At 36.6% G+C, this 14,070-nt stretch overlaps 1 protein-coding gene across 3 annotated transcripts in view; it reads left to right on the top strand.

Annotated features, from left to right (window-relative positions):
* The window catches only part of tnfrsf19 (tumor necrosis factor receptor superfamily, member 19), a 37,814-nt gene that overhangs the window by 14,858 nt on the left and 8,886 nt on the right, over positions 1–14,070 (top strand). For all 3 annotated transcript variants that reach the window (XM_015601632.3, XM_049466869.1, XM_007234503.4), the window contains exons 4-5: positions 1,959–2,137; positions 4,358–4,443. In XM_015601632.3, coding sequence (XP_015457118.2) covers positions 1,959–2,137; positions 4,358–4,443 — 265 coding nt within the window. The remainder of the gene's footprint in view (positions 1–1,958; positions 2,138–4,357; positions 4,444–14,070) is intronic.

The following is a 14,070-nucleotide window of genomic DNA, read 5'->3' as shown; positions in this document are numbered from 1 at the left end:
TAGTGGTAAGTTAGCTAACATACTAACGTTAGCAGCAAGCTTGTTAACAAACTAATTTTTGCTAGCTTAAACGAGCTAGCTTAAACGAGCTAGCTAACATTACCAGGGATAGAAGGTTAGCGGAGAGTTAGCTAACATTAGTGGTGAGTTAGCTAACATACTAATGTCAGCGGAAAGTTAGCTAACATTACTGGAGAGAGAACTAAAGAAATTTTAACTACATTTAAATTATATTTATTTAGGTCTTAAAATAGTCTTAAGAATTAAATTAGACTCAAAAAAAGTTTAAAAAATCTGATCAGAGCCACACTATAGCTTGGTAATGTAAATGTAGCCCAAGTCAGCCTGAGTTCATGGTTATTGACTGTTTTCACCACATATTTTTTTAATGAACATAATAAAAAATAGACTAATAAATAACTAATTTGTGCTTTCTGAATATTTATTTTTTGCACAATATGAAATTTCAGTAGTTCGATTGTCTGTAGTTCAAAAGTAGTTGTTGACACCTGCTTCTTTAAAACTGCAGGGTAATTTGCTAAGCAAAAACATGTTCTCAGCACCAAGTAGTGAAAGTGAGATATTTCATACTTTATACTCTAAATATTTTGTACTAAATTTTAAGGATAAACTAAGAGTATCTAAATTATTTGTCAAATATATTGATGTGATTTGCACTCAATTTCTTATTCAATTAAAAAACAATAGTATGTTAATAATCCATGATATTCTGGGTGTGTGGGACCTATGTTGAGGTTAGCACATGGAGCTACAGCAAAAAACAAAGGAAAATATCAGCTTTAGCCCTATCTGGACAGGTTTCTCATTGGGGCCTGGAGTAATATTCTCTTTTATAGGGGGTCCACTGTGATTTTATTCCAATACGGAATGACCATGTATGTGTTTTTCTCAGACGTTCGCGATCGAGAAAGTAAAAAAACTCACTAGTGCTTCTGTTTTTTTAATTGCAGTCCGGATGCAAGAGTTTTATCACTGAGTAGAAATGTAAAATATTTTTCACAAACGTCCCCCTGAGAAACTAATCCTGTCCGGATAGAGCTTTTGTTATCGTGAACTATGAACTCTGTTAATAGTTTAAATGGTTTAAACTATTTATGATATGATAGTCGATAAAAGGTATTTTTTTCTGTACTTGTATTATTCACACAATTCTTGCATCTAAATAATTTAAGCTAATTTTTCAATATGAAAAATACGAATTTAAATATGATTTTAATTAGATTTTCCAGTCAGACATTGAATACTTTTGAATACATGAAAATGATGTTTTCAGACTCTGTAAGAAACATAAAACTATGGGTCGAGTTGGTATTTCCACAAGCTGGAAAGGTTTTGGGATTTTAAATAGTTCCATGAAAATGGATTTAGAATGGCTGTAGAAGGTATGCTATTACAAGAAGATCACACGTCTCCAACATTATGATTCACTTTTGAAGGAAAGATTTTCTTAAACATGCTAATGTCACCTTTGATCCATAAACTAACAGTCCTGTGCTCCTCAGTTTATAAATCCTCTCACTCTTAAACACACTTTCCCTCAAACCAATAAAGGCAAGACCAAAAAATAATGGAAAAAAAGAAAAGCAGAAGGATAAAAACTCCACAATAAACCAGTAATAAACCAACAATAGGCGTCCCTGTGGGCCTTTCTCATTCTAATGCCAAGCCCTTTAGTGGCCCGGAGCGGAAGACTGCCCATTGATCCTGTGAGAGTCAGGGAGATTATTGGCGGTGTAAGATGGAGTCTGAAAAGAAGGCCAGCCTTTGTTTGCTGGGGGGATCTCACACACACCGGGATCATTATTTCATTGTCGACTCTTGTTAGTCCACATTGGCACTTTTCTTTAGCTCCCCCAGCCCCCAGCTCGCCCCCTCCCCTCCTCCCCCACCTCCTCTGCCTGCCTCACCGGTGGGATATCTTCCGTTAATCCCTGCAGGAATGTGGCTTCGGCTATGGAGAGGATGCCCGGTGTGTGCCCTGCAGAGCCAGCCGCTTCAAAGAGGACCGCGGCCCACAGAAGTGCAAGCCCTGCCTCGACTGCGCCCTCCTCAACCGCTTCCAGAAGGCCAACTGCTCCAGCACCAGCAACGCCGTGTGCGGCGACTGCCTGCCGGGGTGAGTCCGTCCGAGCCAACAGCCTTAAACAAATAAAAGTGGTAAAATCTGCCATGAAAAACTGCTTTTGGAACATTTTAATAAAAATGTAAACCCTACAGGCCTGTATGTGGGCCTACGTTTCAATTTCCCAAACACTTTTCTTCATCGTCTATTCAGCTTCAGACTTTATCCAGGATTTGCTCATTCCTTTCACCTTTGCCATTGCCTCTGGCAGCAATACAACCCCACAACATGATACATGGTACATTTATCCCCATGCTTCACAGATGGCAGATGTTTTTTGGCAGATGCTTTAACGTTATTTTTGTTTTTTATCATGTCCTTAAACCTTATACCAGGTTTTCATTCGAGCCAAAGAAGCACATGTTTTTCAAAGACAGGCCAACTCATTAAACAAGTGGAATCAGGTGTGCCGGTGCTTCTAATAAAAACCTGCAGACACACCTCAGACATCCCAATGTGGATACAATTCTGTCAATATATCTAAAAGAGATTTGCCAATGTAAGTGTGTAGGACAACACTTTATTTTCATATTCTTGTCATAAAAAAGTACGCTCTTTCACTTTAAAATAATGTATAGTTGTCACAGCAAAAATAAGCTTTTAGAGTAAAAGATCTATAAAAGTAAGAGTTCAAGTAAGAGGATTAATATGTAAACATGGTTAAACCTACAAAATGGGTGTTTCACCACCTAGTCCAGACATGGAAAATAGGCTGCAAAATCAGTTATTATGTTAATAATAATAATAATAATAATAATAATAATAATAATAATAATAATAATAATAATAAAAATGCATTTACAAACAGCTCTCCCACATTTCTCCCAAAATTCCAAATAGAAATATTGTCATGTAAAGCATTGATTTGCAAAAGATGAGAAATGGCTCATTTCTTTGCATCAATAATGCAAAGAGAACAAGTTCATATAGTTTTAAAAGTTCAGAAATCAATATTTGGTGGAAAAACCCTGGTTTTTAATCACAGTTTTAATGCATCTTGGCATGTTCTCCTCCACCAGTCTTACACACTGCTTTTGGATAACTTTAGGCCACTCCTGGTGCAAAAATTCAAGCAGTTCAGTTTGGTTTGATGGCTTGTGATCATCGAGCTTTCTCTTGATTATATTCCAGAGCTTTTCAATTTGGTAAAATTAAAGAAACTCATAATTTTAAGTGGTCTCTTATTTTCTTCCAGAGCTGTATATCCAACTACTCAGAGTATAGTAGATTAGCCATTAGATAAAGGACATATTTCAGCATAGACTGCTTTTCAAATTAAGCATAATATATGACAGGTAATCAGAATTGAATGTTTTATTCTATAATTTTCATGATGTACCAATAGAACAACAGACCTAACAATAGAATTTGTTGATGTGTTGGAATAAAATCATATCACATTGACCTTCAGTGTTTTTCACACTTATATAAAACTGGGATTTTGAAGGTGTACATAAAAGAAATAACTTAAAGGCATGGTCACTCATGGTTTACTTTTGAGGGAGTGTGGAAAATGTTCATAGAAAAATTTATATCCAAGTAATGCATTTACTATAGTTATGTTTGTGATACATAAAATATGTGAGATATGTATTCTTTTATTCCTTCATTAAGTAGTATGTCTATGGTTCAGAGGTATCGAATAAAGAATCTCAACATAAAATACAAATTCTATACTACTTTTTTTTTGGAACCATACACCCAAACCTAGATCAATATGGGAACCTCTAGGAACTCTTAAGCTCTTTTAGCAGTAAAGTCTTCAGAAAAAAGGTAAATAAATGAAAGGAGGCTCCTGCTGGTAATGTAAAGGTCAGGGAAACAGACACTAGAGAAGAGGAAAAGCCCGGGCATGCTCCTAATGCTGAAACATGTCTGATCCTTTGAAGAGCAGCTTTTCTCATAAGTGGTTCATCGTGGTGCAAGTGTTACCAGTCGGCCGCCCTAAAGCAGCGGCTTATTCTTACTAGTTAAGTCACTTAATTACTTTTGATTACCCCTAATTAAGTGCTTTGGCACAGTGGGTTAGACACAGCTTAGGGCAGATTTTCAGAACCTGCTTTTTGTCCACATTGCTGCAGCAAATTATCTGTTTTTTTTTTTAAGATAACACTTTTGATCATCATTTACTGATTTAATTTTATTAAATAGCATTTCTAATGCTTTCTCACTCAGTGAGTCTAAACATCCTGTATCTGTGCTTTTGTGCTGCAGGTTTTACAGAAAGACGAAGCTAAGTGGATTCCAAGACATGGAGTGCATACCATGCGGAGATCCTCCACCGCCTTATGAGCCTCACTGTGAGTACTCTCCTGTGAATTAAAAATGTATAAATATCTCAGCTGTTTTGGATGAAGCTCGACTCGTGGTATCGTCCAACTGAACAAATAATTGTCCCAGTGTCCCAAAACATAAACCGTCAAGGAATATGGTATGTTTTTATGTGGAGCGAGGGAAATATCCTGTTCATTCAGTCTTACTGGTTCAGCCAGCAGCTTTTTACAACCAAATAAATGCCTTATTTTACAAGCCAAGACATTCAGGAAAATTGATTTGAGGCCTGCCAGCGTGATTGTTAATCATAGCAGAACTAGGTCTGCGCTAGACATTCCCTTCTTCATTTTCCAAATGGATTTTTACTGCATGTTTATATAATCGTATAATTCAAATTAAGCTCACGTGTTTATGTATTATGTTTCAAAATGTTTAAATAGAGATTTAAACACATTTCTAGTATTCTAATATGCATTATTTAATGTGGGGATGCACCTAAATTTTGCCTGAATAAGTAAAAAGTACAGATAATATATACTGAACAATGGCTTTCTTTAGACACAATCAAATTGCAGCTAAACAGCTTTTATTTATTTTATATAATTTATTTATTTACTTTATGCCGTGGAGAAAAAAGTGGCAAAATTGTTAAAATATGGCGTCTGGCAAGTTTTTCATTTTGTTCATTTTTATTCCTTTTTTTATGTTTATCCCTAATTCACAGCATCTGTCATTTATTTATTTACTGCATTTATATAATTGTATTTCTATTTTTTCCCATTTTCTCCCCAATTTACACAACCAATTACCCAACCAATTAGGTCTCCCTATCATTAGTAATGCCCCAACAGGAAGGTGGAGTCTAGCACAAGCCTCCTCAGATACATGTGAAGTCAGTCACCTCTCAGTCGCCTCTTTTTAAACTGCTGCTGCTGTAGCATTGTGCTTGGAGGAAAGCGCAGCAACTCGGTTCTGATACATCAGCTCACAGAAGCCTTGTGCTGATCAACATCACCCTTTGGATTGATGTGGGGAGAGAGCGCCATCTACACACCCAGAGGCAAGGCCAATTGTGCTGTCTCAGGGCTCTGGTACCCGATGGAAAGCTACATGAACAGGATTCGAACCGGCGAGCTCCTGATCATGGTGGCAGCGCTTAGCCTGCTGGACCACTCTGAGCCCTCTATCAATATCGGCATTATATTGTTCTAAGAAATTTACTGTGATATTATTTTTTGCCATATTGTCCAGCACTAATTAAACCCTTACTGTAGTGGTTAAGAGCTCAGCTGTCTGTCAAATGTTGAGCCTGAGCCAAACACTTCAGTCTGAGTTCATGTCTTGAGGTTTTTTTCTGAATGGGCAGTTCTATACCTGTTACAAAAAAACAAAAATACACAGTTGTTAAACTCTGTCTGTTCATTTCCCATGCTATTTTTGGCAGGCCGCACAGCTAATGAGTCTCATTTTACCCTCGACTGAGTAGCGCTGTGGAACATTCTGTCTTTAGGCGCTTAACATACGGCAGAGCAGTGCTAACTTAAGACTTCTCATAATCGAGTGTGACTTCCTAAAGGCTGCAGAGCGAGCAGCTGCTTCTTGTGAAGATTTTGGCAGTGTGAGAGGGACGTTTTACACCAGGTTTAGCAGGCCTTTGTCAGATGCATGGAAAGACTACATAATAGGTGTACTGCATAGTTAGGCCTGTCATAGTAATTACATTATATGGACTTAGCCTCAATAATTTTTGCTGACCATAATATTGTCCATTATCTTTAGTTAGCATGAATAAGCTTGTATCACAACTTTGTAAAAAAAAACAATGGTTTAATTTTTATTGGATATTTAAAGCAGCAATCTGTAAGATTTTTTTTTTTTTAAACTTGAGTTTGGAGCGACAAAATATTCAAAATAATGGTACCAGTCTCCTGGCACGAAACTGGTAGGTTTGCCATATGTATTTTCTCTCTATTTCATAAATTAACAAAATTAACAAAACAATATACTCAAAAGCACAGATTTTTCACATGCTCTGTGCAATTACACATCCTCACCTGACAGGTCTATAAATGGACAAATCCCTGTGTTCATTTACAGTGTCATAAATCTCCAGATTCTAAAAATCGTAAAGTGTAAAAATAACATACTTTAGCTGTACATCCGTAGTCTTAATCAGGAGTTGCTTTTTTCTCAATTCTTCTTCAAGTACTTAGCAGGCTGTGTTTCGAGTTTTTGGCAAACCCGCACCACCAGAGCTCCTTGTGAATCATAATATATGTATGACATTTCTTCATGTGTCAAATTTGGGGTGCACTTTATTCATATATGTACACATTTTATGAGATCTGACTTTCTCAGCTTTCTTCAGCATTAGATATTAAATAGTATATTTATTTAAGTTAACAGAAACAGATTCCAAAACTTCTAAAAGAAAATGGAACCTCTAAAAACCTTCAATGCTTTGTAGACTCTTTGAGAAAAACAGTCATACAAGATTTTATCTTAGATAGCTGGGAGACTAATATATAATTGTTGTTATAACTAATGTTGTTACAAAGCAACCTTACAGGACTGTCCAGTAATATACTGATATATCCACAATACGTAAATGGATGGATGCCAGTATTTTAGAGTGCCCTCATGTCTATGTTACCTTCTGACTTTCTCCTTTTTAAAAGGCTGTTATAATCAGATCTGCTGTTATAGCTACACATTTACATTCTCTGTACTCTATACATCATGTCAGAACTAATTCCATCTCTGTTGTACGTAATTGATGATTAACATTTGATATTTCTTTATTAAAATAATTGTCAATCCTAAAATATAACAAGGACAGTGATTTCCTCTTTTATTGTGTGTTATTGACTCATAGTTCTATTTTTTTCTCTCAAATTTATTTCCATTCAATATCAGCTTTTCTTCTGTCTTCAATGTCTCGTTTTAATCTCCACCTCTACCGAAGACAGAAAATTCTTTTGTACCTTGTGTTTAAAGCCGCATTCTCCTCAGAACCCATTGAGAAGGTTTGAAAAGGCCTTGTTCATTCCTCTTCATCTCTGCTATCTGACGGAGGGTGGTGAAAACTTAAAGGCCGAGTGGTTTTAATAGCCGAGCGCTGGCCTGGGGCTAGCCCACAGCTGTGCGAGGAGGCCGGCCCTCAGAGAAGACCATAAATCTGAACCCCTGTTGTTTGAGCAGAGGGGGGAGAGAGAGGCGTTTTATGGATTCCTCTGGCCGGTTTAATGTAATTCATCTGCTGTTGTCTCTTCTTGTCATGGGAGAACTCTAAATATTTGGCAGGGCTTCTCTCCAGCTGTCCTGTCTAAGCATTTGAACTGATGTTTAGCCAGTTTATGAAACGGTCACATGAGACCAGGGTGACTGAGTTGATAATAGGTGGAAGTAATGAAGAATACATTATCGGTGTGGATAACAGGAAAATCTGATTTATATACATTACTGTGCAAACGTTTTAGACACCTGTTAAAATGACAATTTTAAAGCCTTTTCTGGCCAGTAAGTGCTTTTTTGCTCAGAAACACTCCCATTACAATAAATTCATAATAACATCTATAATAGTATTATGTATATTTATTATTATTATATCAACAGCATGTTTGGTGAGTCAGTGCTTAATCTATGCTTAAATCAGGTGAGCTGGTGATGGATTTGAACACATCCATTGGAGCAATGACCAGAAGCATACAGGAGAAATCTGGACCTAAATTTATTCTTCAGACTAGCTCACGGGATATGCACTGCTTTCTTAGTATTTGAGAAATGGCTGAAATAACAAAAAAGATACAGAGCTTTCAGACCTCAAATAATGCAACAGAAAACAAGTTCATATTCATAAAGTTTTAAGAGTTCAGAAATGAATATTTGGTGGAATAATCCTGGTTTTTAATCACAGTTTTCGTGCATCTTGGCATGTTCTCCTCCACCAGTCTTACACACTGCTTTTGGATAACTTTATTCCACTGTTTCACAAATAGTTTATAGGTTTTGGTCACTATAAAAATTATTTAAGTTGCTAAATTTAAAATACACTGCTAAAAACAATGATGCAAAATGATTATTTGAGTGATTCCGTAGAACCAAAAGAACCTTTTTGATTCTGTAAACAAATATAAAAGATTTGGTTGCTATGGTGTGGCTAAATGGTTGTCTTGGTATTTGAAGAGGTTGCTTTTAGTAATATGTGGTTGCTAGGTGGTTGCTAAGGTGTCTAGGGAGGTCGCCATGGTATTGAGTGTATTGTGTAGTTGATAGGTAGATGCTGTTGTTTTCCAGGTGGTTAATATGGTGTTGCCAGTTGGTGGCTTCTGCTTTCCAGGCAGTTGCGACGGTGTTGCTTATTGATTGCTGCGGTATCCTACGGTAAGGTGCTAGGGTGTTCGTCTGGTTTTCCAGGTGGTTGCTAAGGTGTGGCAAAGGGGTTGCTATGGTATCTCTAGAAGTTGCTATGGTGTTTCTAGGTGGTTGAAAGTAAAAGCTTGATGGGTGGTTGCTCATGCTATTTTTTACGCTGCAAACATAATTACTAAAGCAAACGTACCATAATAGAGGAATAGTACAGTCCTGCAAAGTCAACAAACAGTATAAGTGTGAGTTACTTTGATTTATTATTGCTGAACAAACGCAGTAAATATTGCAAATGAAAATAAATCAAATAAATTCTTTGCCTATACTGTATCTGTTGAATTCAGGCAACAGGTAGGATGTCTCATTTCTAAAACTCTCCTCGGTGGAAGAGGTTAGCGCTCTTCATGCTCTAACACACCCGATTTTGCTCATGAAAGGCTTGATAACTGAGTTCAATCAGGTGTATTAGAGCATGAACGCTGTTCTACTGTGCAGCGGAGAGCTGCTCTGAGCAAGGAACGGGAAGCGCTGTCATGGTTGGAAACTCTTCCATATTTGTTCATATTTGATACGTTTTTGGCACATTCAAATTGTCTACAGCAGGCGGACATTAATGTTTCATGGAGGCTTTAACATGCTCTCATTCTTAATAGAGCTTTACTTAAGGGTCAGTGATGCTCTTAACTCTGTGAAATGTGTGAACTCTCTGCCAGGAACTTCATCTACCGTAGCTATTATGGCTGTTAAGTGTTTCCTTTTAGTACTAAAATATAATGAAAAAAAATACGTATATAAACATATACAGCTTTGGAAAAAAAAAGAGACCAGTTAAAAATGATGAGTTTCTTTGATTTTACCAAATTGAAAACATCTGGAATATAATCAAGAGGAAGATGAACAATCACAAGCCACCAAACCAAGCTGATCTGCTTGAAATTTTGCACCAGGAGTGGCATAAAGTTATCCAAAAGCAGTGTGTAAGACTGGTGGAAGAGAACATGCCAAGATGCATGAAAACTGTGAGTGAAAACCAGGGTTATTCCACCAAGTATTGATTTCTGAACTCTTAACTATTAACTATGAATATGAACTTGTTTTCTTTGCATTATTTGAGGTATAAAAGCTTTGCATATTTTTTGTTATTTCAGCCATTTATTATTTTCTGCAAATAAATGCTCTAAATGACAATATTTTTATTTGGATTTTGGGAGAAATGTTGTCCGTAGTTTATAGAATAAAACAACAATGTTCATTTTACTCAAACCTAAACCTATAAATAGCAAAATCAGAGAAACTGATTCAGAAATTCTAGTAATTTCCCCCAAATTTGTATTTCAAAAATAAACAAATATCATCTAAAAATTAATTTAGGTAACATGACAGAGTGTTGAGATTGACCTCCTCAGTCATAGTTACAATAACATAAAATATCAATGTATTTGGGTTCATACTCTTTGCAATGAACTAAAACAGTGCATTGTCCATTATGTCCTATTTTTTATTTGAAAACATACCAAATAACAAATTAATGCTTTTATGAAATATTTGAATTAGAACCTAAAAAGAAGAACAAGCCATTTATATTGGTGATATTCATATTCAGCAAATACAAAATATTTTTCAAATGGCACAAAAATAGAACAAGATCTAGATTGACTAAGACTTTTTAATGTATATGGCTACCATATAAAAAGTGTTTTACAGTTTATCAGGAGTACTTCAGATACCATGATTTGGATGTTGGTAGGGATTAGCATTAGATTAGCTCTTACTCATTCCCACTGCCTGGCTCCTGGTTCTGTCAGCCTCAAGTGTGTGTGTTTAAGTTTTGGCATTCTCCAAAGTCAGCAAGCACAGCGCAGATTTCAAAAGGAGCAGTGTGTTGGCATTGGGGGCGGCTGATAAGATCAGCAGGTGAGATCTCTTCAATGGGCCAGCTTTTGTCTGTGTTTGCTGCAGCTGTGGGGCGCTGATAACTGAGGGAACGCTTTGGGTTTGTAGGGGTGGGTGGGGGGTGCAGGGGCAGAAAGCACAGCTGGGGCAGATTTGCTGGCACTGAGGCACAGCAGATTGGGTAGAGGGAGGCCGCTAACAGGCTAGGAATTATAATGGCAGTGAAGGAGTGAGATATAAGTGTTTTTTCATGTCTTCTAGCATTTCTTATGTTTTGATGCGTTTGGTTTTCTTATATTGTGAAGATTATACATTCTTTTATTTGTTTGCTAACTAAGTTAAGTAAAGCTATGCTAAGTAAACAAAACTTTAATAATAAAAAAACATTTTTGTCGGTATATAGGTGGATATGTAGGAATGTATGTATGCAGGTATGTATGTATATATGTTTTGTAGGTATGTATAGGTAAACATGTATCAATGCGTAGATATGAATGAAGAGAAGGTAAAGATGGATATATTTCTTTGATTCTATTTGTATATAATATGTGTTAAGTAAAGCCCAATCTCAAGGAGATTTTGTTACACAATGTTAATTGCCTGTCAATGTGTGTTAATAGCAATAAAGAAAAAAAAAAAAAAAACAAAAAAAAAAAACATTTTCCTTTAAATTCAAACAAGCACTGGATGTTAATTTACACAGATTTCTCTCCTGAAAAGGAAGTAAAGCACTTCCGTTTACTTACAGTAAGCTTGGATTCACAAATTCCTCAAGCACTAATGCTAGAGCATTAGCATCAGTAGCTAACTGCTAGCAGTTAGTGGTTGACGCCGCCCAACAGCACTACACTAATGAACCCTGAGTTTCCGGTAAGACAGGGTGATATTAGCTAGTGGTTTGTCCCACGTAGCTTGTTTTAACACGGTAAACACGCAGACTACAGGTCGATAATACTCCCCTCTGAATGGCAAAACAGCTAGCGTGGTTAGCGGGTAATGCTAATGCTGCTTCAATAGTGCTAGATGGGGTTAGCAGCAGGCTACAGCCCGATAATACTCACCTCTGAACGGGGGAAATAGCGGTTAGCTGCTAATGCTACCCCAGCCCCGGTGCTGGAGAACTAAACTGAAACTCCTGTATAACGCTGCGGAGTGGTTTTACTGCTTCTTACAACCTGACTGGTAAAATTCATAAATAAGGCACACTGGATTAAAAGATGCACTGAGGCTTTTGGGGAAAATTAAAGGATTTTAAGTGCGCCTAATAGTCCAAAAAATACAGTACTGTGTAAGTAATAGAAAATAAAAGCGACTTTAAATTATTACAGATATTGTTACTACAGCTTACTGGAATCTAAATAATTTCAGGAATCATAAATCGCCACATTTAGTGACATAGGTCAGCGAGGCACTTTAAACTCTTTCAAGTCATTTTTCTCATCATGAAAAGAAGCTTACAGATTATGCCTTTGATTCCTCTTTTCAAAAATATATTGTTTCCACATGATATTATTTTGAAGGGATCACGTACTGTTTACATTGTCTCACTAAGAGTGCTTGAATCTGGAAGGGCCAAGCCCAAATTTACTCAGTGATTAATGTGCTGCAGAACAAACACAGAATGCTTGCGTGCCTCCATTGAAACAGGCCTTAGATAAATAATTGGTTCATATTTAACTTCATTAGATGGCAATAATACTTTTTACACAAAGCAGCTTCAAAGCACCTTATCTCTCTCTATAAACTGCATTGTTTGTGTTCTAAAACACAGAGGCCGGATAAAATGATGGAAACGCCACATGAAAAGGAGGCCATATTTTGAAGTGGCGCGAATCTCCACTTATCAGTTTCTCACATGAACACATTCTGAAAGGGCACATCAAAAGTCTGTGAGAAATGAAGAGCTGACTGTGTAAACTGCAGGTGTGCAAAGCTACAAAAACATCCAGCTGATTTTAATGTGTACAGAGCATCGAAAACGAGGTCTCCACTGAAGAGAGCATTAGGAGGACACTTAAACAGGACAGCTGCTGAGAACACATCTGCCTTAGAATGACATCGGAAGATGATAAAAACAGCATCAGTGGAGAAGGCTTTCGACAGAGCCTATAGGAGCACTTTGTAGTTTTATAATTAAGCAATGATACACAAAGGTTTGTACTATAATGTGTAATATTGGCACTGCTGAGCTGATCTACAGCACTCGTCTTGCAGTGCCAATATTACATGTTGTGGCAAAAAACTCAAATGTATTATTGTGATTATATTACAGTTCCATTATACACTCAAAAATGATGAGTTTTGATTTGATTTTACCAAATTGAAAACCTCTGGAATATAGTCAAGAGGAAGATGGATGATCACAAGCCATCAAACCAAGCTGAACTGCTTGAATGTTTGTACCAGAAGTGGCATAAAGTTATCCAAAAGCAGTGTGTAAGACTGGTGGAGGAGAACATGCCAAGATGCATTAAAACTGTGATTTAAAAAACAGGGTTTTTCCACCAAATATTGATTTCTGGACTCTGCATCTTTTTTGTTATTTCAGCCATTTTTCTTTTTCTAAAAATAATTGCTTTAAAATTGGAATTTGGGAGAAATGTCCGTAGTTTATAGAATAAAACTACAATGTTTATTTTAGTCAAACATATACCTATTAATAGCAAAATCAGAGAAACTGATTCAGAAACTAAATTGGTCTCCTAATTTTTTCCAGAGCTATATATGATCGAATGAGCAAGTGTATTTTTTAAGAGCCATATTCTTAGTAAATAATACATTTTAATGCCAGTGGATTTTAGCTTTTAAATATAGATGTAGATTCTGAGGATGGGAAACCATTACATAGTTGAGAATCGAAGTAATGAAATGTAATCAGATCAATTGAATTTTAATCGTATAAATATCACACTCTCATTAGTTACTTTCTTATCGTGTACTTACAGAATGTTGTTGGATGAGCCTTTTTTCTAATTTTCCTAATTTTATTGCTGTCAGTGAACGTGATAAAAACATCAGTGTTGAGGAAGTTGGTTCTTGATTAGGCATCTCAAGAAACAGGTCAAGATGTTCTCTCTACTGCAGCAAAGTAGCAAACAGATTTCCGAGTCGCCTTCTCAAGCGACGGACACTAATTGTCTAGCACTGATAAACACACAGCTATTTCCTCTTGTGTCAGCCCCCGATTAAAGGAAAAACCAATGTGTTGTGATGCACGACCCACAGAAGCCATTCAGTACAGTGAAATCTTTATTTTAAAGCTTTTCTGGAGTATATTAAGGAAAAATATGACTATAAATGATCCTTCCTGCTTAAAAAAGATTTACTGCCAAAGGGGTGCTTGTTTAATCCAGATGTTGCTACCCAAATTTTAGACTAATGGGGTATATAGG

Source organism: Astyanax mexicanus, chromosome 18, assembly GCF_023375975.1.
Source record: "Astyanax mexicanus isolate ESR-SI-001 chromosome 18, AstMex3_surface, whole genome shotgun sequence".
Taxonomy (NCBI): Eukaryota; Metazoa; Chordata; class Actinopteri; order Characiformes; family Acestrorhamphidae; genus Astyanax; species Astyanax mexicanus.
This window is presented reverse-complemented; position numbering and strand designations above follow the sequence as displayed.